Here is a 24314-nt window from a genome sequence, read left to right on the forward strand (position 1 = left end):
CTAGGAAAACCCTTCTGGACATTGCTCTAGGCAAAGAATGCATGACTGAAACCTCAAAAGCACAGACAACAAAAACAAAACCAGACTAATGGACCTGTGTTAATCTAAGCAGCTTCTGCATAGCAAAAGAAATAATCAACAAAGTGAAGAGACAACCTGCAGAATCAGAGAAAATAGCTGCAAACAGTGTCTGATAGGGGAGCAATATGCAGAATTTACAAGAAACTCAACAACGAAAAACCAGCAAATAATCCCATTAAAAAGTGGTCAATCTGGGTGTGGCAATTCCTCAAGGATCTAGAAATAGAAATTCCATTTGACCCAGCAATCCCATTACTGGGTATATACCCAAAGGACTATAAATTGTTCTATTAAAGAGATACATGCATACGTATGTTCATTGTGGCACCGTTTACAATAGCAAAGACCTGGAACTAACCCAAATGTCCATCAGTGGTAGACTGGACAAAGAAAATGTGCCACATACACACCGTGGAATACTATGCAGCCATAAAAAATGATGAATTCATGTCCTTTGTAGGGACATGGATGAATCTGGAAATCATGATTCTCGGCAAACTGACACAAGAACAGAAAACCAAACACCGCATGTTCTCACTCATGAGTGGATGTTGAACAGTGAGAACACATGGACACAGGGAGGGGAACATCACACACTGGGGTCTGTTGGGGGATGGGGGGCTAGTGGAGGGACAGCAGTGGGTGGGGAGGGATAACGGGAGAAATGCCAGGTATAGATGATGGGGGGATGGAGGCAGCAAACCACCTTGCCATGTGTGTACCTATGCAACATTCCTGTGTGATCTGCACATGTACCCTAGAACCTAAAGTACAATTTTTATAAAGTGGTCAAAGGACATGAATAGTCATTTTTTTTTTCCTAAAGAAGACATATAAATGGACAACAGGCGTATGAAAAAAAATCCTCAACATTGCTAATCATCAGAGAAATGCAAATTAAAACCACAGCAAGACACCATTTCACACCAGTCAGAATGACTATTATTAAAAAGCCAAAAAGTAATAGATGTTGGCAAGGATGTGGAGAAACAGGAACACTTACACTGTTGATGGTAATGTAAATTAGCATAGCTTCTGTGGGAAACTGGAGATTTCTCAGAGAATTAAAAATGGAACTACTATTTGATCCAGCAGTCCCACTACTGGGTACCTATGCAAAGGAAAATAAATCATTATGTCAAAAAGATACCTGCACCTCTGTGTCTATCATAGCACTGTTCACAATAGCAAAGATAGGGAATCACCCTAAGTGTCCATCAGTAGATGATTAGATAAAGAAAATGACACACACATACACAAATACACACACACGAATACTGTTCAGCCATAAAAAAGAATGAAATCCTGTCTTTTGTAGCAACATGGATGGAACTGGAGGCCATTATCTTAAGTAAAACAAGCAGACACAGAAAGACAAATACTTGCATGTTCTCACTTTTAAGTGGCAGCTAAATAATGTGTACACATGGATATGAGTATGGAATGATAGACAGTGTAGGCCAAACAGGAGAGGGGATGGATGGTGAGAAATTACTTAATGGGTATAATATGCATTATTTGGGTGATAGATAAACTAAAAGCCAAGACTTCACCACTATATAATCTAGCCATGTAAAAAAGTTACCCCATAAATTTATACAAATAATAAAAGATCCCTTAAAGCACAGCATACACAGTTATGTTTACTGTTTCAAGTACAAATACCAGCCATAATTTTAGTCTAACTTAAAACATTTAAAATATGCATGTTTGTAAGTGGTTTCTAGAGTATTATTTTAAGTTACTTGCTTTGGTGGCAAAGTTGGCAGGCAGACCTAGGTTGGGTATTCCAAGCGGAAGACTTCATGTTAGGTAAAAGGCAAATTAACACTGACGGTTAACATTATAGGAATCTTTGTTAGGTAGTGTTTGGAATGACTCAGTGTTTCCTCTGCTTTCACACTACGACCCTCAACACAAGGTTTCTGTGACACTAAAATATGTGGAGATTTCTCCCCACCAGCAAGCAGGCAGTAAGTTCCTCAGTGGACATCAGTTGGGTGTCCTTCAGTCCAGTTCGGATGCTCTACCTGGAGGTGAGGTCAGATCCCACAGATGGAAGGCTCAGTTCCACAGAACAGCCCTACCATTCCCACTGGTCACAAGTCCTGCCCTCCAGAACGTCTGACCAACAGGCTTCAAGTTGGAGCTCCCACAGTTACCCCTTCTTTGGGGTGATTTAATTTGATGGAGTGGCTCACGGAACTCAGGAAATACTTTACTGATTTATTACAAAGGACAGTTTAAAGAAGACAAACAGGCAGGTAAAAAGATACAGAAGGCAAGATCTGGAAGGGTCCCCAGCTTCTGTGTCCATGGAGTTGGGGTGGCTGCTTCCTATCGTGGATGAGGTTCTTGTTCACCTTCCTGTAAGCGTCCAGCTCTCAGGAATCTCTCTGAACCATTTCCTTTTGGGCCTTTTATGGAGACTTCATTACATAGGCATGATTGATTAAATGATTAAACCATTGGCCCTCGGTGATCAACTACCATTCCTTCCACTCCTGGAGTTTGGAGAGGGCGTCTGAAAGTCCCAGCCGTCTAATCCTACCTTGGTCTGTCTAGTGACCAGCCCCCATCCTGAAGCTCCCTAGGGGCTGCCAGCCGTTAGTCAATCATTAACATACAAAAAAGACACCACTTTGGAGATTTCAAGGATTTTAGGAGTTGTATGCAAGTAAATGCGGATGAAGACCAAGTATATATTTTCTAATATCTCACCTCTCACATTGAAAAAAAGATCCAGAGTTAAACACAGAAAGATATACACAGAAAGATAACATGATTGTCACATCACTTAGAGCAAAATAACTTCTCATCTGGGTTAGGAGCTATTGTTGGCTGTTGATTAGCCTCAGCACAGCTTGGTATCTGCACCCTACCACTCTTTAGGGGCGGCTGCCCCCTCAACTGAAAAATGCACCTGACTTGTTTTCTTACTGTTGTAACTGAGCGAGCACAAAATCACCACTGAGACAAAGACTTGGCCAAATTACAGGGTCTTTATTGCTGGCGGCCATGGAGGACTTTCGTCTCTCTAACCTGTGGCCCCAAAAGGAGGGTGTCAAGACCTTTTATGCCCTTAAACCACCTCCTGGGTGGGGGTGGGGATGAGGGGCTTCGGACATTCCGAGGGCCAGGGGACTTTGGACATTCCAGTTGTTACTTAAGTGGTTCACAGAAGTCAAGATAAGCGTTAGTTTACACATTGTCTGAGTAGGATGGAAATTACAGACCTTAGTTACTTACTACAAGTCTTAAAATGGCAAAGGGGCCAAAATGGCGTTGGTTTGGACTGCTTGCCTGTCACATTAGGGTTACAGAGAGCAGTTTCAATGGGAAGCCGAGGTATGGTTGAGGTATGCGGTTTATGGGGCGATTACCATGTCACATTACTATTGTTTGAGTGGTACTGAAAACGAGCAAGACTCTCTCCTTAGGCCCTGGATCTGTTTGAGCCCCATGGCACTGAGCTGGAATCTGAGAGTCTTGTTCCAAGTGTGTGCTGTTGTGGGAGAATGGTTCTTTGAAAGAGCAGAAAAGCAGTCTGCATGGAAACAGCCAGTAGAGTAGTTTCCAGTGATACGTGTTCACTGTTCTAAGGAGGTACACCACAGCTCTCTGAATTTTCCCAAAATGAGTGCTGCTGCGAGTTACAAATGGCCCTTCTATTTGACTCTGATGACTTTGTTTTTTCTTTACAAGTTCTAGATGAGCATGGGAAAAATATTACAATCTGTGTGCCTAACTTTGGTCAAGACCTGTACAAAGATGAAAACTTGGTGACTATACTGGGGACCGGCCTCTTAATCGGATGTATCTTGTATTCATGGTAAGTCTTGGGAGTTACTCAAGGCCATTTTTATAGACTTTGAAATTCCAGGAAAAGAATCAAAATAACTTTCAGTAGCTGTGAGGCTGCAAAAACAAACACCATTTGAGGAAGGGGGGAAACCCACCAGTGAAAAGGTGAAGAGCATGAACTCTAAATATCTGAACTTCGTTTACCTTACTTGTTTTTATTTGGGATAAAGAAGGCAAATATATGGTATGTCGCAGCACCATTGCCTAAGATGTTTGAATAGTACTTTGCTGCACCCTTACTGGAGAGCAGGGGAGCACACAGTGAGGAAGAGATAGAATGTACCAGAATGTCCTGGCAGCTACCTTACCTGCCTGCCTGCCTGCCTCCCTCCCTCCCTCCCTCTTGCCTAGGCTGGAGTGCAATGGCCCAATCTTGGCTCACTGCAACCTCTGCCTCCTGGGTTCAAGCGATTCTTTTGCCTCAGACTCCCAAGTAGTTGGGACTACAGTCATGCCTCACCATGTCTGGCTAATTTTTGTATTTTTAGTAGAGATGGGGTTTCACCACATTGGCCAAGCTGGTCTTGAACTCCTGACCTTGTGATCAGCCTGCCTTGGCCTCCCAAAGTGCTGGGATTACAGGCATGAGCCACTGCGCCCGGCCCTGTTTTGAGATGCAGTTTCACTCTTGTTGACCAGGCTGGAGTGCAATGGTGCGATCTCTGCCTGCCGAAACCTCCGCCTCCTGGGTTCAAGCAATTCTCCTGCCTCAGCCTCCTGAGTACCTGGGATTACAGGCACGCGCCACCATGCCAGGCTAATTTTGTATTTTTGGTAGAGACAAGCTTTCTCCATGTTGATCAGGCTGGTCTCAAACTCCCAACCTCAGGTAATCTGCCCACCTTGGCCTCCCAAAGTGCTGGGATTACAGGCATGAGCTTCTCCAAAAGCAGGTTGATATTTGAGTGGACTGTGTTTCAGGTGCTTATGGTGGGCGTTATTCCCACCGTAAAAGGTTTAAAAGATGGCTGCGGGGAGAACCGTCAAGGACAGAAATGATTAGTCCGGGTATATATTTCACTGATAACCAAGTTTCCCTTTGACAGTAACCTTTTCACATTTAGCCTTTACTTCGGTGTTTACGTTTTGTTAATGTTTCAGTATAAGATTTCAGTTTAGTTGAATTCAGTCGTAGGCAGATTACATTGTAATCTTCCTCTTTGCTGAAACTAAACACTCCTGGTGGTGATAGCTTGTATAAATACAATGTCTTTGTGAGCATGTTGACATTTTCTCTTACCTCATTTAATAGCTTCTGCTATTAGAAAGGGACCAACAGGGACACAGACCTTTTAGAGTCTGTTTGCTCAGGGTCATGCATCAAGCCATAACATGCTTATTGTTTTGCAGGTGGGTGTTAAGTTGATGGTTATATACATTCATTCTTGGTCTGTGTGTGACATGCTGACAGGCTCCTTGTTGCAGAATGGACCGTAGTGACTTCTTTCTGGCCTTTATTCCGTAAGTTGGAATAAAGGATTTTATTCCGTAAGTTGTGCACTGAGTAGCTACAATATAGGAAGCAGGCAGGGTGGTACAGTGGCTCACACCGGTAATCCCAACACTTTCGGAGGCTGAGGCAGGAATATCACTTGAGCCCAGGAGTTCGAGACCAGCCTGGACAACATAGTGAGACCCTGTCTCTACCAAAAAAAAAAAAAAAAAAAAAAAAAAAAGGGGCGTGGTAGCGTGTGTCTGTGGTCCCAGCTACTTGAGAGGCTGAGATGGGAGGATCGCTTGAACCCAGGTGTCTAAGGCTGCAGTGAGCTGGCGGTAGCTCCACTCTAGCCTAAGCAACAGAGACCGACCCTGTCTCTTAAAAAGAAAAAAATAAATAAAAATAAAAAACTATTAAGATATTTGACAGGATAAAATCATGTTTTTATGGGTTGCTGGGAAAAATAGTATATGGAAAAAAAATTGCCCTTGGCTGGGCACAGTGGCTCATGCCTATAATTCCAGCACTTCGGGAGGCCGAGGTGGGTGGATCACCTGAGGTCAGGAGTTCAAGGCCAGCCTGGCCAACCTGGTGAAACCCTATCTCTACTAAAAATACAAAAATTAGCTGGGTGTGGTGGTATACCCCTGTAATCCCAGCTACTTGGGAGACTGAGGCTGGAGAATTGCTTGAACTCAGGAGGTTGAGGTTATAGTGAGCTGAGATCACAGCATTGCACTCCAGCCTGGGCAACGAGCAAAACTCTATCTCAAAAAAAAAAAAAAAAAAAAAAAAAAATCCCCTTTAGATGAAGTAGAGTTTGGATTTGCCACAAACCCTTCAATGGAAAAGGTGGCAAAAGTTTTTAGCCTTCTGTATAGGGTTACCACACATAGGATATCTCACAACGTGGAATTTTCCCCCTATCATATTTTCTCAGGATTTCTAGCGGGTGTAAAGAATTACTTCTTTGTTACCCCTGAGTCGGCCCTTGAGTGAGAGATGATAAATAAATGTTGTCTCTGATAGGATTGAGGCACCATAGTGGAGATTGGCAGGGGCTAGTCTGATATTCCCAAAACATGTTTGTTTTCAAAGTTGATAGCTACTTTAAAAATCTGTCTAATGCCAGCAACAAACTGTTATTGAATGCTTATAGTTAAATCACAAAACTGCAGTGCCTGGTGGGATGAGAACATATAAAACAGCACCCCCTACAAAGTAGACATTAGGATGACCAGTCTGCTCTGTGGGGTACTTCTGTAATCAGTAGGCAAGAGAGCACACTCTGAGCTGAGCAGTTCGTGCCTCCTAGGAGTAAATGCCCCCGGGGTCTGTGTGATTGATATTCGCTGTAGTTATCCGCTGCAGCTCCTGCAGGGGTCAGCTTTAAGAACACTGAATTCAGGCTTAGTAGGGCCTGGGAATAAAAGGAATGCTGTACCGGTGGGAGTCACCTTAACTAGGGTTTTTTCAGATCTGGCTTCTAAAGAGTTTGTTTTCCTTCCTCACTCAGAGGAATGAAAGGTTAGAGGATGTTAGAAAAAGGCCACATCGTCTGGGTGGGAACTGTCAATTGAGCATAATTGCAGGAATATCTGGGATTCTTGATAGAAATTGTAGGAAGCCAGAGACTCTAGATAGTATGTAGGTTAAAAGGAGAGACTGGCAAGGTCACCTGGGGTCCACTCTTCTGTAAAGTTGTAGAAGGCTGGAAAGCTCCCCAGCTTTTCTCTTTCCTTTTCCCTCCAGAGTCCCCCAGCCCCACCCCAAACACTTGGTTCTTTTGAGATATCTGTCCTGACTCTTGTATCTGGGGGACTCACTAGGAGTATGTTTTAATGTTTGCAGTCTCAGCTCAGAAGAAGGGCTCAACCCAAACCTAACTCCCTGCCTTTCTGCCTGGGGCCGCCTTTTCTCCAGAGCCTTCTTCCATTGCACCCAGGAATCATTACTGTGAAAGAGCATCAGCTTGGACCCCATGTAAGCCCTCACCTTGGTCTACTTGTGAGAATTCCCTGATGGCTCTTTTTTTTTTTTTTTTTTTTTTAAATAAAAAAATTTTTTTTTTAAGGCAAGCTCCCACTGTGTTACCCAGGCTGGGTAAACCCCTGTGCTCAAGGAATCTTTGTGTTTCAGCCTCCCAAATAGCTGGGACTACAGGCACAGCCGTGGTGCCTGGCTTTCTGACGCCCACCCCTGTACGCCCCTTTAGTCTGGAACTTTGCTGTGACAAGCCCTGACCTCCAGAAACTATTTAACCGCCTCCCCCGCCCCGATTTTGATTGAAATTGTTACTCTGTTGCTTTCAGCTGTCACCCTGGACAGGATCCTGGAGTTGATTAGGTCAGTCTCCTCATTGTACATGTCAGGATGCTTGGAGCCTGTATCTGCAGCTCTCTACTCCCAATTTTGGGCAGCCATTCCTTGAGGCTGCTTTTTGGGAGTATTTAGGGAGACTGGTGGATAGTCTCTCTCCGGCTCTTTTTCCTGAGATGGTTTGAAGCAATGACCCCTGAGGGAGAAAGGCAAGCTGGAACCTGCCTAATTACATTACTACAAGGCATTTGTACTATAAAGTTTCCTGGCCATTCCACTTTTATTTGTGTTTAAGAGAAAAAATATAGTTGTTAATATTGAACCATCTTTGAGAATATCTTTTGAAATATAAAACTGGAAAAAGTAAGAATCTTTATTCAACATCAAACAACTTCCTAGTTTGAAGTGGGGAAGTTCGAAGCTACAGGTTGGTGTGATAGCATTGGCCTGGGGATTGGTTTACATTAAGAAAAGTAGGGAAGTCAAGGAAGGGTATTTATTCTTTTGTACGTTCTGAGTCTGCTACTTTTTTTTTTTTTTTGAGACAGTCTCACTCTGTCACCAGGCGCCATGCACTAAATCAAAACTTGCATGCACAGAATAAAGGCCACGTTTTTTTTTTTTTTTTTTTTTTGAGACAGGGTCTCTGTCAACCAGGCTGAAGTGCAGTGGTATGTGATTATGCTCACTGCAACCTCCCAGGCTCAATCAATTCTCCTACTTCAGCCTCCCAAGTAGCTGGGACTGCAGGCATGTGCTGCCACACCTGGCTAATTTTTGTATTTTTTGTAAAGACGGAGTTTTGCAATGCTGCCCAAGCCGGTCTCAAACTCCTGGGCTCAAGCAATCTGCCTGCCACAGCGTCTGAAAGTGCTGAGATTACAGGTATGAGCCACCCTACCCAGCTGGGCCACTCTTAAAGGTAGGATCAGGTGTGTGTTCCTTAGGTGCACAGTCACGGGGAGATGTTTCCATCTCCCTCTGACCAGGCACACAATCAGGAGGCGGAGTGGCGTGGGCCTGGATTAGCATCCATCAGTTCAAAGCAGAAATGAAAGTGATGCTGTTGTACTTGAGTGGACCACAAGAGAAGCAGTGAGCTTGGATCTCAGCGGGCCTCTGTGTGAGGAAAGCTTTTTATTGTTTATCTCTGTCTCGCTGATCTCTTCTCTCTGGGGGAAAGAGGATGAGACTGCGCAGAGGAGGCAATGTTGCCCCATGGGGTTCGCTGGACTGGGATGTGTTTTTGTCCCTGCCTGTCCACGAGCAGACCAGCCTCTCGAGCACCAACACACCCGGCCCATGTCTAGGCCAGCTCAGAAGCTACATGCTGGCAGGATTGTTGCCTGTGTCACTAAGTCCCCAGTGCCTAGACTAGGGCCTGATACACAGTGGGCCTTCAGTAAATAATTGCTAAATGAATCTCTAAAGTTAGCTGGAACCCTAAGTATTGAATACATTTCTATTTGCTTAAAAATGTTCTGTGTTTTCTTTTTTTTTTTGAGACGGAGTTTCACTCTTGTTACCCAGGCTGGAGTGCAATGGAGCGATCTTGGCTCACCGCAACCTCCGCCTCCTGGGTTCAGGCAATTCTCCTGCCTCAGCCTCCTGAGTAGCTGGGATTACAGGCACACGCCACCATGCCCAGCTAATTTTTTGTATTTTTAGTAGAGACGGGGTTTCACCATGTTGACCAGGATGGTCTCGATCTCTCGACCTCGTGATCCACCCGCCTCGGCCTCCCAAAGTGCTGGGCTTACAGGCTTGAGCCACCGCGCCTGGCTAATGTTCTGTGTTTTCAAGGTCAGAGTTCGAGACCAGTCTGGCCAACATGATGAAACCTCGTCTCTACTAAAGAGGTTTTTTTTTTGTTTGTTTTGTTTTTGTGGAGGGGGGCGGGCAGAAGAGATAAGGGGTGGGTGCCCTGGAGCCTTGATGTGGTGAGAGACCATGGGGTCCAGGGCAAAGGGGTCACTCCTCGGCTGGGCTGCTCCATCTCCATATCCCCTCACAAGGCACATAGCCAGGCACCTGGGGCAGTGTCAGCTGAATGGGCAATCAGATCCCAGGACTCAGCCAGTCAGGGTCAGCTGGGCTCTGTGTCCTCGGTTACCCTCTCCTGCTGCCCTCACTCCCTGCGGCCAGGTGTTCCCGTAGAGAGGAGAGGATATTCAGTGCCTGGCACAGACTCAGTAGTTGTGGGTACCTATGGCTTCTAGCTGACCACTGAATTGAATTGAGATGGGGAGAAAGCCGTGTGTGCATGTGCGTGTGTATGTTTGGGGGGTACACATTGGGGGTTGCACATCAGTCCCTGGGAGGGGCTGTAAAAAAAATTAGCTGGGTGTGGTGGTGCGCGCTTATCGTCCCAGCTATGCTCGGGAGGCTGAGGCAGGAGAATCGCTTGAACCTAGGAGGCAGAGATGGCGCCATTGCACTCCAGCCTGGGCAAGAAGACCAAAACTCCATCACACAAAAAAAGAATGTTCTGTGTTTCTGTTTAGTAGAGACAAAGTTTTGCTATGTTGCCCAGGCCGTTCTCAAACGCCTGGCCTCATTCAAGTGATCCTCTAGCCCCTTCCTTGCAAAGTATTACAAGCATGAGCCACCACTTGTGACCTGTTTTTATTTTCAGAAAAAATAAATTATTTTACCCCATGCAAGGCAAATTTTCTAACATTTTACCTTTCTAGGTCTGGGGAGAGAGGCAGAATTTTTTATTACACCAACTACTACTCTGTTAAATTTCCAAACACCAAGCCTTGTTCTGCCATAGGCTATCACAGTTGATAACCGCAACCTTTCCTTTCATGTCCTCGATTTCTGTTGCCATCTCTGGGCTTATTGCTTTTGATCCCCTCTAAGCAAGACTACTCAAAGGGAGGGAAAGATAAAGTGAAATTAGAAAATTATTCTAGCATTTGAGGGAGGAGAGTCAAAAAGCAATACTGACAACCAAAATATCTTACTACTACCTACAAACTTCTTTGCATAAAATGATCTAATGTAATCCGTGTAAAACGATACCAACTATAGAATCAGCCAGCCAATTTTGGAATCAGGTGGGATATTAAAATAGACTGCTTTAAGTCACCTGAACGGTAGGTGACAGTGAGGCTGTCATCAGACATGGCCAGCCGGCTTTCCCCTTCATTCCATGTGTCGTAACATGTTAATGCACCTAGCTGACCTTTTTGTTCGTTTCTTAGTTTGACATCAACCACGAGATCGAGTTCCGACGCTCTGCAGGGGCGATATGCTGCTCCCGAACTGGAAGTAAGTTCATTTCCTTTTCCTGCCCAGCTTCATCTCAGAAGATCCATTTCTCAGGAGGGCCTTTTGTGTTTGTGTCTTTAGCAGTCTGCATTCCATGATCCTGTTTTTCTGCTCAGGAAAGAAGATTTTTGTATAGAAAAACCAATGCTTTCCTTTGTATACTCTGGGATTAAAATGAATCAGTCTGTTCTTGATTTTCTCTAAGAAAGCTGGCCTCTTGTGGGGCATCCTGCAGCCCACCCCCACCCAGAAGCTTGGGGAATTTTATCAGGCTGCACCCTGCTCTCCCCCCTTGCCTTCATGGAGTGTGGGTGGGTTTTATTTTAACTTCTGATCCATCCATTTCATACTTGTCTGTGCCCTTCATACACAGTGTGGCTGTGAGATTATGTAATAGCTGTTTGGAAGGAAGGAGAGAGAGGAAAGGGAAGGAACCGTATCTGCTCTGCCTGACGCTGTTGAACGTGGTAGATACTTTTTTTTTTTTTTTTTTTTTGAGACGGAGTTTCGCTCTTGTTACCCAGGCTGGAGCGCAATGGCACGATCTCGGCTCACCGCAACCTCCGCCTCCTGGGTTCAGGCAATTCTCCTGCCTCAGCCTCCTGAGTAGCTGGGATTACAGGCACGCGCCACCATGCCCAGCTAATTTTTTGTATTTTTAGTAGAGACGGAGTTTCACCATGTTGATCGGGATGGTCTCGATCTTTTGACCTCGTGATCCACCCGCCTCGGCCTCCCAAAGTGCTGGGATTACAGGCTTGAGCCATCGCACCCGGCTTGAACGTGGTAGATACATTAACTCATTTAACTGAATGTCAGTTTCATCAGGTGGACATTTTTTGGGTAGAGTGTCATGAACAATGCATGCATTGGTTGCCTGCACATCCAAAGCCACAAGGTGTTCAGCAGGTGCCTGTCGGTCAACAAAATGTCTGTTATTTTCTTAACTGTGCAAAAGTCTTTTTGGGGCTCTTAATGGAACATCTACCAACATCAGAAAGGTCTAATCAGATGGAGGCAGCCACGGCAAGACTCAGCTGTGACCCCAGAATGAAAAGAACCAAGGGTTCAAAGGATGGCTGAGACTTACAGCACTTGCTTTGTCCCAGGCACTGTTACTTAATCCTCATAAAAACCCAGTGGCATGCTATTACCTCCATTTTATAGAGGTGAAACATACAAGAGTTAAGTCATTTAAGCTTCACAGGTTTTGATTAGCCAGAATGTAAACTGTGCACTCTGGCCCCAGAGTCTGTGATCTTGACCCCTGCTGCCCAGGAGCTCAGCTGCTGACCCCTGGTCCTTGCTGCTGACTGCGGGCAGCTGGCATCCAGCCACTGCCTGCATTCTAATAGCTTTCCATGGATGGGAAAAGCCCTCGGGTCTGCCCACATGTGGACACTTCACTCTGCAGCTGGTTGTCTGGGGATGATCTCCGTTGCACCTGACCTGAAGATAGTGAGCCATTATGAAGGGTTGTCAGTCTGCCAGCATCATTCACCAACTCTTTCTGTTGCCTAAAGGAGAAAACTGTGCTGAGTTTGAATAGTTTACTGCCTATTATACAGAAGAGAATGGTCTGTAGAAGGGGCGTTTGTTCTCACCACTGACTAGGTGACCACCTGCTGAGGTTGTGTGGTTACGGTTTCAATGTCCCTATTGTGTACAGAGTTTAAGCTCAAAGAACAGCAAGTCTCCAAGTTAGGATTTAAGACAGGATGTTTTTCTTCTCAATCCAAGGAAAAATGTCCTAGTGTTCTCTTGTGAACTGGAGAGCATGCAGGATGGAAGTTGGTTTGCTCTCCTGCATCACATTTCACAGGATACAGCTTTGAAAGTGAGAGTTCGTCATTTCTTGGGGTAACTTGAGCTTCAAAAGAACTAAGACCTCAGCATACTGTGTCTTGGGCCCACTGAATGAATTCGTGGTTTTTAGACCATGCTACTTAATCCAAGCTCCTGTTAAGGCTAATGCCTCTGTTAAAGGTTTCCTTGCCAATCAAGGAAACAAGGGCTTGGCCTTGATGTGCAAATGGAATGGAAGCTCAAGCACTCATATTCTCATCCCTGGTTATCTGTTCTTTATAGTTGAAATGTCTTCAACCACAAAGTGCTAAGGGCCCTGTGCTTCCCAGGCTGTCTTAGTGCTTTGTTTACCAGACTCCTGAAGTCACGTACTTTCTTTTTTCTTTTTCGTTCTTTTTTTTTTTTTTTTTTAAGACGGGGTCTCTGTCATCCAGGTTGGAGTGCAGTGGTGGGATCATAGCTCACTATGGCCTAAAACTCATGGGGTTAGGCAATTTCCCCCCTCCTCGAATAGCTCGGACTACACATGACCTGATTTAAAAATTAAGTTTATTGTTTTGAGTAGGTAAGAAATAATGATAAGAAAAATTTGCAAGTTACCAACGTTGCTTCAAAGGGAAGCATTCCCTGCATCCCTGTCCACGGCCTGTGCAGCAGCTTGATTTGGATAGGAAACATGAGTAGGCCGCTTCCAAATTCCTTCTCTTTACTATTTCAGGTTCTACCAGCGTCACCAAGCTCCTAGACACCACGTGTCACCTCCTGTGAATCATGGAGCTTGGTGTCCCCATCTGATACTCGTCTGTCCCAGCTCTGTCGCTAAGCTAGTTTGGTGACTTTGGCCAGTTAACCTGCCTGACCTGAGTTTCCTCAGCTGTAAACAGGATAATAATCCAACACAAAGGTCAAAGAGGATTTAATGAAATAACATTGAAAGCAAAGCATGAGAGGAGAGCACCAGGAGAGTGGGGCTCTTGTCACGTTCATTGTGTTTCACGTTGAATTCTCCAGAAGCAGAGGCTGAGGCAGTTTGTTGCATGGGGTATTTATTAAGGATCAGCACATGTGGAGGGAGAAGGGGAAGGAGGCAAAATTGGGCAGAGGGTGAAATGAAGGACAGTGCAGCTGGACAGAGCCACCCTAACCCCAGGGGCCAAAATGGCATGGCCTTTACCGCTGCTGTGATCAGCCATTCCGTGGCGGTTACCCGGAAAGGGTAAAAGAGCTGACGTCTGGAGGTTCTCTGCCAGCATTCATGATAGCAAGAGCCAGCACCAAGACCCTGGATGGGGATCTCGGTGGCACATCCTCCATGGTGTTTCCTGTCACCGGCACCCAGCACACCTGGGAAAGAACAGTCCAAATCGCTTGAAGGGATACATGTGATTCAGGATCAGGGAGGTGGTTCAAATAAGAGCAGGTTTGGCCTCTGCTGCCTTACTGAGGTAGACTAGAAATAGAACACAAGCCACCTGACTGTTGCTTTTGCTTTCACAGATAGCTCGCTGTTGTTTTTGCTTCAGTCCTGGTGGAGAGGGTAAGCAGAGCACTTTTATTCTTTGCATCTGTGTGGCACTGCAGACCTATAGCTCTGTAGTCATTTGGGTTCAGACACAAGTAACTTGATTAGTAAGGGGAAATTTTTATTCTAAAGCTGATTTACTGCTTGTATACTTTTCACATTCTTCCTGAAGGATACCTGAGTTTTGTGTTGGTATTCTGGTAGGAAGAGTCAGTCTACATTTCCGTTTATATGTAAGTTAAATTGTACAGTGAGATTTGGGGTATCAGAAAGCACCTTTTTTTTTTTTTTTTTTTTTTTTTTTTTTTTTTTTTTTGAGACGGAGTCTCTCTCTGTATCCCAGGCTGTAGTGCAGTGGTGTGATCTTGGCTCACTGCAACCTCTGCCTTCTGGATTCAAGCAATTCTCCTGCCTCAGCCTGCAGAGTAGCTGGGATTATAGGTGCCTGCCACCACACTCACTTAATTTTTTGTATTTTTTGTAGAGATGGGGGTTTCACTGTGTTAGCCAGGATGGTCTTGATCTCCTGACCTCGTGATCCATTTGCCTCAGCCTCCCAAAGTGCTGGGATTAGAGGTGCAAGCCACCACACTCGGCCAGAAAGCACATTTTAAAAAAAGGAATGATGTGGAAAATACCAAGAGATCCTGACACCTTATTTTGGGGCCATTTCATTTCTTCACCTTACTTTCCCTCTTGGATTGGAGGATTCCAAGGGCTTGAGAACTTTGTTTTGTTCTCTCCCCCTTTCTGCTAAGCTTATAGCAAGTTTTACATCTGTAAGAGTTCTGTTTCTGTTAAACTGTATGTGGCAGGTTGGGCGCAGTGGCCCACACCTGTAATCCCAGCACTTTGGGAGGCCGAGGCGGGTGGATCACCTGAGATCAGGAGTTGAAGACCGGCCTGGCCTACACGGTGAAATCCTGTCTCTACTAAAAGAAAAACTACAAAATTAGCTAGGCGTGGTGGCGGGCACCTGTAATCCTAGCTACTCAGGAAGCCGAGGCAGGAGAATCTCTTGAACCTGGGAGGCAGAGGTTACAATGAGCTGAGATTGCACCGCTGCACTCCAGTCTAGGCAAAAAGAGCGAAACTCCATCTCAAAAATAAATAAATAAATAAATGTGGCATTAGGTAACTCATCCTGTTTCGGAAGTTGCTAGGGTCGGGTGGAGGTTTTTTACTCGGGGCACAGATTGAAGTTGCAAAAGGTACAGATGGCCATCTGGCATCTTTTCTACTGACAGCCCTGTGGAATTAGCGAGCATGGCTTCGCTGAATGCTAAACACATGTTCAGTCACTGAGCCTGGGCTTCCTCTGTGCTTCACAGACACTGAAGAGCAGCAGCCGGGGAAGAAGGGGCCACGGGTCATTTATGACGAGAAGAAGGGCACCGTCTATGTCTATTCCTACTTCCACTTCGTGTTCTTTCTGGCTTCCCTCTATGTGATGATGACTGTCACCAACTGGTTCAAGTGAGTGCCCCATTGGCCTACGGATTTTGGAAGCGAAGTCTTAAGTACTATTCGTGTTTGTTTGAAAAGGAGTTTTACTCTGTTGCCCAGGCTGGAGTGCAGTGGCATGATCCCTGCTCACTGAAACCTCCACCTCCCAGAATCAAGCGATTCTCGTGCCTCAGCCTCCCGAGTAGCTGGGACTATATGCATGCACCACCATGCCTGGCTAATTTTTGTATTTTTAGTAGAGACAGGTTTTGCCATGTTGGCCAGGCTGGTCTTGAATTCCTGACCTCAAGTGATCAGTGGCCTCAAGTGAGGTCCTGATCAGGTCACTGCCTTGGCCTCCCAAAGTGCTGAGACTACAGGTGAGTTCTGAGTTTTAACAGTGGACGGGTATGTTTTAACCCTGGAAACTGGTGATGCCTACAGCAACTTTAAGAAAATGGTAATCCCAGCACTTTGGGAGGCTGAGGCGGATGGATCATGAGGTCAAGAGATCGAGACCATCCTGGTCAACATGGTGAAACCCCATCTCTACTAAAAATACAAAACATTAGCTGGGCATGGTGGCGTGTGCCTGTAACCCCAGCTACTCAGGAGGCTGAGGCAGGAGAATTGCCTGAACCCAGGAGGCGGAGGTTGCGTTGAGCCGAGATCGCGCCATTGCACTCCAGCCTGGGCAACAAGAGCAAAACTCCATCTCAAAAAAAAAAAAAAAAGAGGAAATGGAAGGTTAGCTCTATATAGACAGTCTGGAAAACATGGTAATGGAGAAAAAATGGGAATCCCTAAGAATTCATCTGTCTTTAAGAAAGAAAAGATCCCTTTTTTTCTACTTCAAATTTTGTCTTTTTCCCCATTTTTCTTCATTTTCATTACAAAAGTTGGAACCATCTTTCTTTCTTTTTTTTTTTTTGAGATGGATTCTCATTCTGTCACCAGGCTGGAATGCAGTGGTACGATCTTGGCTCACTGCAACCTCCACCTCCCAGGTTCAAGTGATTTTCCCGCCTCAGCCTCCCAAGTAGCTGGAATTACAGCATGCACCACCATGCCCAGCTAATTTTTGTATTTTTAGTAGAGACAGTGTTTTACCATGTGGGCCAGGATGGTATTGATCTCTTGACCTTGTGATCCGCTCACCTCAGCCTTCCAAAGTGCTGGGATTATAGGCGTGAGCCACCCTGCCCAGCCTGAAACATCTTTTTTAAAACTACAAACTAAATGTGGAATTATGAAAAGTAACAATGTAGTACCCCACCGTCTACCCCCCAACACAGATAACCACTGCTAGAATGTGTATCTTTTCATTCCTTTTCTGTGCATTTATAAACCTATGTCATTTTTTTAAAAAACATAAATGTCATCATACATGTTTTCCCCCAGGGGCTTTTTTTTAACTTGACAATACATGACTGACCTGGCCTTCCTTGTCACTACACAGAGGTTCATACTTTTTCTACAAGTCCAGAGCTTCGGTTATGTCATAATTTAACCACTAAGTTAGGCTTAGACATGTAGGCTCCTTGTGCTTCCTCGTATCATTCATTCAACAGATCTACAAGTGGCTCCTGTGTGCCACATGGTTCTAGGAGGCAGGGCTTATAGTCTAGTGGGAGAGACAGACTATGACCCAAGTCAGATACGGTGTGTTAGATGGTAATGAGCATTGGGGAGAAAAATAAAATGAGGAAGTGGAATTGTGGTCAGGTGGTGGGAGTGGTGGTTTCAAGCACATTGATTGGAGGAGAGGAGAAGAGCGCTTTAATGCTTCCCAGTGATGCTTTGAGAACTCCTGGGGATTTTTGGCTTGGGAAGCTTAAGAAAGGATGGAGGATACTATAATTAAAAAGGCAGATAATAAAAAATGTTGAGGAAGTTGAGAAATTGGAACCCTCTTACATTGCTGGTTTGAATGTGAAATCTGCTTTGGAAAAGAGTTTGGCAGCTCCTTAAACAATAAAATATCGAATTACAATATAATCCAGCTCTTCCACTCCTGAGCATGTACCTAAGACAAAAAGAAAACTAGGTCCACAAAAAAACTTCCCTGTGTTAAGTTTTTACCCACGTAAGTTTGATGATTCATACCAGCATCATTCATGATAGCCAAAAAGGGGAAACATCCCAAATGACCATGTGCTCTATACATGCAATAGGATACTATTTAGCACTTAAACAACAAAAAAAAAAGAATGAAGGACTGATGCATGCTACCCATGGATGAGCCTTGGAAATGATATGCTTTGGTAAAAAAGCCATACGCAAGAGGCCATGTGATTTCTTTTAAATCAACTGTCCAGAATAGGCAAATCCATAGAGATAGAAAGTAGATTGGTGAATGCTGGGGGCAGACCAGGGGACCATGGGGAAGTAGAGAGTGCCTAATGGGTACATGATTTCTTTTGGCGGTGATGGGAATGTTTGGAAATGGATTGTGTTGGTGGTGGCACACGTCTGTGTATGCATGTGTTAAAAGCCATTGAATTGTACATTATACATGGATGTGAATTAGTGAATTATATCTCAATATATTCCTGCTCTGACTGCAGCTGGGTCTCTTGTTTCCATAGCTACGAAAGTGCCAACATGGAGAGCTTCTTCAGCGGGAGCTGGTCCATCTTCTGGGTTAAGATGGCCTCCTGCTGGATCTGCGTGCTGTTGTACCTGTGGACGCTGGTCGCTCCCCTCTGCTGCCCCACCCGGCAGTTCTCCGTTTGATGATGTCAGTGGTCCCCTGGGCTCTGTGGGCCTGCACCCTGGAAAGTGCCATCTTTTGAATAGCGTCCCTGGGGGTTAAGCAGTGACTAGAGCCCTGTCCCTGAGCAGGTCTGAAAAGGCTTTCAGGAAAAAAAAAAAAAAAAAAAAAAATCTCCTGATTAGCTTTTTACTTTTGAAATTCAAAAAGAAACTATCAGTTTGTCCTAAAGGAATTGAAATTTTCAACTAAACTGATCATGGTTGAAATATCCTATCCCTAGAAACTGGATACTAGTTTTGTTGACTTCATTCTGTTTGGTTTTGCCAAAACAGAGTTTGGGGCACAGCATCTTTTCACAGGGATAAAAAATACCTTGTGTGGCCAGTCATACTCATCCTTGGAATAGAAAAACATGCCAAATCCCCAGCCACTGACAGAATCCAGACCCTTCTCACTCAACTCCCGCCTCTTAAAGCTTTGTCCCCAGGGGGCTTTGAGGACAGGACTCAGACTGCAGGGCCCCTGATATTTATAGGGTCCAAGAGGAAGCACCTGCTTTTCAACTGCACCCTCCGTGCTGCCTCCTCATGGCCCCTAAACGTTTCCCTCTGAGGTTGTGATGCTGGAAATCACAGACTTCACTCTGCCCGCACCCTTCCCCAAGGTCTCATCTCTTCTGGGTCCCACATCTTTGTAAGAATGTGAAAAAGCACAATTTGCCTGGTCACCCCCCAACGTGGTTCTCCACCATATTGTCACTACCTGATCCTAGTTACTGCAAAAGTATGGCGCTTTTTTATGGTGTTAGTCACATGATTACAGAACAAGATTCGTGTTGTTTTCTTTGCCTAACCAATGGAGGGCTATAATTCTTACTTGTGTGTGCTGTTGATAATGATCATACTTTTAGGACCTTAACTGAAAAGCTGCTTCCAGTTGAAGCCTGCTGCATGCACTGCTCTTTCAGTTGTTGAGGTCAGCTCCTCAGTTTCTTCTCCACCTTGAGGCCTTTGAAACTGTAAAAGCGGAAGGGCTTTTGGGTTCTGTAGCTGTAATGTAGCTGTAATGTGACCACACCATTCAAGTTCATTCTGGTGAACTTGGAGTAGATTTGCTAAAGAGAGAATTTCTGAGGTGAGGATCCCAGGCAGCACCTCAGACACTCTGACCCAGGGAAGCGTGCTAGGAAAAGTGTGAAAGTGGCCAAATATACTTAAAGACAAGTAGGGGGAGGCGAGTGGCTCTCTTGAGGTCAGGAGTTCAACCAGCCTGGTCCACACGGTGAAACCCCGGTCTCTACTAAAAATAGAAAAATTAGCTGGGCATGGTAGCGTGTGCCCGTAATCCCAGCTACTTCGAGGCTGTGGCACGAGAATCACTTGAACCCAGGAGGCAGAGGTTGCGGTGAGCCAAGATTACACCACTGCACTCCAGCCTGGTGACAAGAGTGAGACTTCATCTAAAAAACAAACAAACAAAAAAAAAAATAGGAGAGAGAGGTGGGCGGTTGAGGGTATTTAAGCTGTAAATAACATCCGCAGGGATTTCCAAAATACATACTGTAATACTCACAGAGACGTGTCTTTTGGCAGCTACCCAAGATGATGCCCATTTTCAGTGTTGTTCCCTCAGGCAGGGAAGAGGTTTAGTTTGGAAACCCATGTTAGAATTTCATTCGGGGTGGAAAGAATCTTCTTGAGCTCTCTGGAAGTGAGGATCTAAGAATAAAAGACAGCGTAGTCATTTTTTTCTGTGTCGTACTCTATGAGTTGGGCAGAATTGAGTGCCGCCTAAGCTGGGCGTTTGTGTGCCAAAATGCTTGTGGGTGAAATCAGTAAAATTCTTTCTGTTCATTCCTTTACCCTTCTCCCAAGAAAACCCGGGAAAAACAAATATAGGGGATGAATTCCTCTAGAACTTTCCCTACTTAAGTGTTTGAGATTCTGTTTTAAAAGGCACTCCATCTGTGTGTTTGGTTAAGAGAGCCTTGTGTTGTAAACTCCTTTAAATTTCCACTAAATAGGGCAGGAGAGATCCATCAAAATGAAAGCCGTTTGCTAACCTGAGGAACCAGTTAGGGGACAGGAGCTCCGTGGGCCAGGAACAGGCTCAGGGAGTGGGGCTGCGTGTCAGACACAGTAGCCGTGTTGCAGTGGCATGGGGCCCTGGGTACGCCGCGGTTGTCTTTAGGAAACACTCTTGAGAAGCAGGTCGGGGGCCAGGGCAGTATTGTGACTAGTTTCCTGCTGAGGTCTAGCAGAGCCCTTGCTTTGTCTTCTCAGTTGGGTCTGGTGGCCAGCTGGTGTGATTTAAGAAACTGACCTTATGCCCAGTCAAGGTCAAGCTGACAAGGCTTTGCATTCCTTGGCTGGCTGTGGTTGGCCCTTTGCTCTGCAGAAAGCAGCTCAGGGAAGCCCAAGCAAGGGAGTGTGGCTGGTGGAAGGCCCGCATCACTTCTTCTGGAGCCAGCCCAGTCACTCCACGTTTTCCAGATGTGTGAGTCTTGGTTTGTGGTCTCCCGTTCCCTTCTGCAGGTTTGTCTGATGCAAGAGGAAGAGTTAAAAGTTGAATCTGAGTTTTATTCTCATCTGAAACGTTAGCATGTATATCTGGATGAACAAAAGAGATGTGGATGTATCTGAGGACCGAGGGACTATCAATGCAAAGTTAATAATGTTACTATCAATGCAAAGTTAATAATGTTAATGGTTATTAATTGTGATACACAATACTCAGGTCAACATTCCTGGATTTAAAGAATCTATATTTATGGCTGGGTACAGTGGCTCATGCCTGTAATCCCAACATTTTGGGAGGCTGAGGTGGGCAGATCACCTAAGGTTGGGAGTTCGAGACCAGCCTGGCCAACATGGAGAAACCCCGTCACTACTAAAAATACAAAATTAGCTGGGCATGGTGGCACATGCCTGTAATCCCAGCTACTCGGGAGGCTGAGGCAGGAGAATTGCTTGAACTCAGGAGGTGGAGATTATGGTGAGCCGAGATTGCGCCACTGTACTCTGGCCTGGGCAACAATTGTGAAACTCCGTCTCAAAAAAAAAGAATCTACAGTTTTGTGCAATGTTATTTAAGAAACTGGAAACATCGTGCCAGTGTCTTTGAGTTGCTGTAACAATGGTGTTAATTTGATTAGCTCACTGATATCTTTTAAAAATAATAGACATTTGTTTCTTACAGTTTTTTGTACACAACTTAAAGAGTATATTCCCAGAAGCTGCTGGTCAGACACATTTAGGGATGACAGTTGAAGATTTTTATTAAAGCTGCAAGTGAATATTTCCTCTGTGTCACTCATCTGATAGAAAAGTTTCCCCTGATTTTTATGAGTAAAAACACTAAGTGGGTGACCAGGGGGTGGGGGTTCTTATGGGAGTGCCATCGGAGGCATGTTACCTGATTGGAAACTAGAGACCATTTCCATTATAAGCCTTCAGAAACCCAACCACATCTTTACCGAGTCTAGCTTTTAAAATAGTCATTGGTTAGTTTTACTTTTGCCCACAGTTTTCTTGGGGAATTGTCTGAAGAACTTGTTTGCCACAGGTATTTGGAGCTTCTTTGTAGGGGAGATGAAGTGGGGTGGGCTGTGGGGTAGGTGGAGTTACTGGGGTTTTGGGGTTCTGTTTCCATACAATATTGTTTATTTCCGATTCTTCAGAAGATCCTTCATTATGAGTGACCTCAGTGTAATGTTAATTTCCCATCCCCATGCCAAAATTGTCACCCTCTGCCTTTTTTTTTTTTTTTTTTTTTTGAGACTGGCTCACTCTGTCACTCAGGCTGGAGTACAGTGTCATGATCTTGATTTATGGCAGCCTTGATCTATCTCCTGGGGCTCAAGAACCACCTCCCAAGTAGCTGAGACCACAGGTTTTTGCCACCATACCTGGCTAATTTTTATTTTTATTTTTTGTAGAGATGAGGTTGTCTAGGCTTGTCTCAAAACTCCTGAGCTCAAGCAATGTGCCCGCCTTGACCTCCCAAAGTGCTGAGATTACATGTGTAAACCACCGCACGCAGCCCGCCCTCTGCCTGTCTAGGATGATGTATTTATTTAATTTTTCCCATCATTGGTGCTTCACCTTCCTGTGAAGGGAATTCCAGAGCCTGTAGTTAAGCTACCTGGGCTTTTACCCTCCCTTTATTGCCTTTCTAAATGCTCATTTGGTATACTCTAGTATTCTATACCTCTTGAAAATGAAAGCAGGCTCAACTTAAAACTAAGGGACAAACTTAGAACTAAGAGTTTACACACCCAGAAAGAACACTGGGCCCTCCTTTATCAGGAACAAGGCAGTAGCCACTTGGCTTGTGGAAGTTTCTGAAGGATATTTTCTGTAACTTGCCAGTTAACTTAGTTTTGCATTTCAGGCAGAGGTGCACTCTCTAATGTTGGTCGTTTGGCTCCGCAGGACTGGAGAGCTGTTCACACAGATGTTTAGAGCTTTCCCTCTCTTTCTTCTTCCTCAATAAATCTTTAACAGAAACAGTCATTTTAAAAATATTTGGCCTTTACCAAAGAGCTTTTTTTTTTTCTTAAGCAAAATCCTTTCAGAAATAAACTTCAATGGGGAAGGGCAGATTAAGAATGCAGATGTCCCAATCCACTTGTATAGAGCGTGATCATATTCACCTGAGTAAAATGATGGAGGAACTCTTGAAGGTAATCCTTTGGGATAAAGGATCCTGGGAAGTTCTCTCAGGTAAAGAAAGCTTACAGCAGATGTGTAATATATGTCTTGAGAGCTATTTATAAGAAATTTAAGAGGATTGTTTTGTTTTCCTTTATTAAAGATTTAAGCCTTTTTTTACTTTGCATAAAGAAAACTCTACAAAAGTTTTATAGATATAACTTTGCTAATTTTTTAAACTTTTCTGAAACAATTAGCTGTAGCCAAACTACGTGGTTATGTTTTGCTACATGAGAATTTGAAAATGCAATATGTGTGGTAAATCTACTGTCTGAAATTTATAATGGTCTCAGATATGGTTAGAATTTTGGTAACTTTTGAAAGTTATTTTTCCCCTTTTGTCATGGATTTCTATTTGTTTTTTAATGTTAATTTTTCTATAAAGCATCTGAATTGACTACGCTTTTCCTATGTAAAAAACTCAACACTTGTTAACTCTGTACTTTAATAAAATTTAAAATTAAAACTATGGTTTTTTTTCTCTTCTGCTAGATACATATATCATTAAAGTACTCAAGTTGTTTCCAAGAGATGTTGCCCTCAGATGTTAACCACCTCTCTCTTAAGTTTCGTGGAGTCTATGCTGGTCCTTTAATTGATAAATAAAAGGTATATATCTATGGTGTACAATATGATGTTTTGAAATGTGTATACATTCAGGAATGACCAAATCACACTAATTAGCATATGTATTACCTCATATTTTTGTGCTGAGAACATTTAAAATCTCTCAGTCTTTTTTTTTTTTTTTGAGATGGAGTTTCGCTCTTGTTGCCCTCCCAGGCTGGAGTACAGTGGTACGATCTCAGCTCACCGCAACCTCCACCTTCTGGGTTCAAGTGATTCTCCTGCCTCAGCTTCCCAAGTAGCTGGGATTATAGGCATGTGCCACCATGCCTGGCTAATTTTATGTTTTCAGTAGTGATGGGATTTCTCCATGTTGGTCAGGCTGGTCTTGAATTCCCGACCTCAGGTGATCCACCCTCCTTGGCCTCCCAAAGTGCTGGGATTATAGGCATGAGCCACTGTGCCTGGCCTACTCTCAGTGGTTTTTAAGGTACAATGCAAGGTTGCTCACTGGTCACCATGTTACACAGTAGATCTCCTCAACTTACTCCTTCTGGCTGATATTTT

The 24314-nt window shown here is 44.4% G+C and overlaps 1 protein-coding gene across 2 annotated transcripts in view; it reads left to right on the forward strand.

Annotated features, from left to right (window-relative positions):
- SERINC5 (serine incorporator 5) overlaps positions 1-23646 on the forward strand; it is a 126351-nt gene extending 102705 nt beyond the window's left edge. For both annotated transcript variants that reach the window (XM_003920804.4, XM_074384316.1), the window contains exons 8-12: positions 3787-3913; positions 10912-10978; positions 14282-14321; positions 15638-15782; positions 18341-23646. In XM_003920804.4, coding sequence (XP_003920853.1) covers positions 3787-3913; positions 10912-10978; positions 14282-14321; positions 15638-15782; positions 18341-18488 — 527 coding nt within the window. In that variant the 3' untranslated portion in view covers positions 18489-23646. The remainder of the gene's footprint in view (positions 1-3786; positions 3914-10911; positions 10979-14281; positions 14322-15637; positions 15783-18340) is intronic.
- Positions 23647-24314: the final 668 nt, after the last annotated feature.

The sequence above is a fragment of the Saimiri boliviensis genome, chromosome 1, assembly GCF_048565385.1.
Source record: "Saimiri boliviensis isolate mSaiBol1 chromosome 1, mSaiBol1.pri, whole genome shotgun sequence".
NCBI lineage: Eukaryota > Metazoa > Chordata > Mammalia > Primates > Cebidae > Saimiri > Saimiri boliviensis.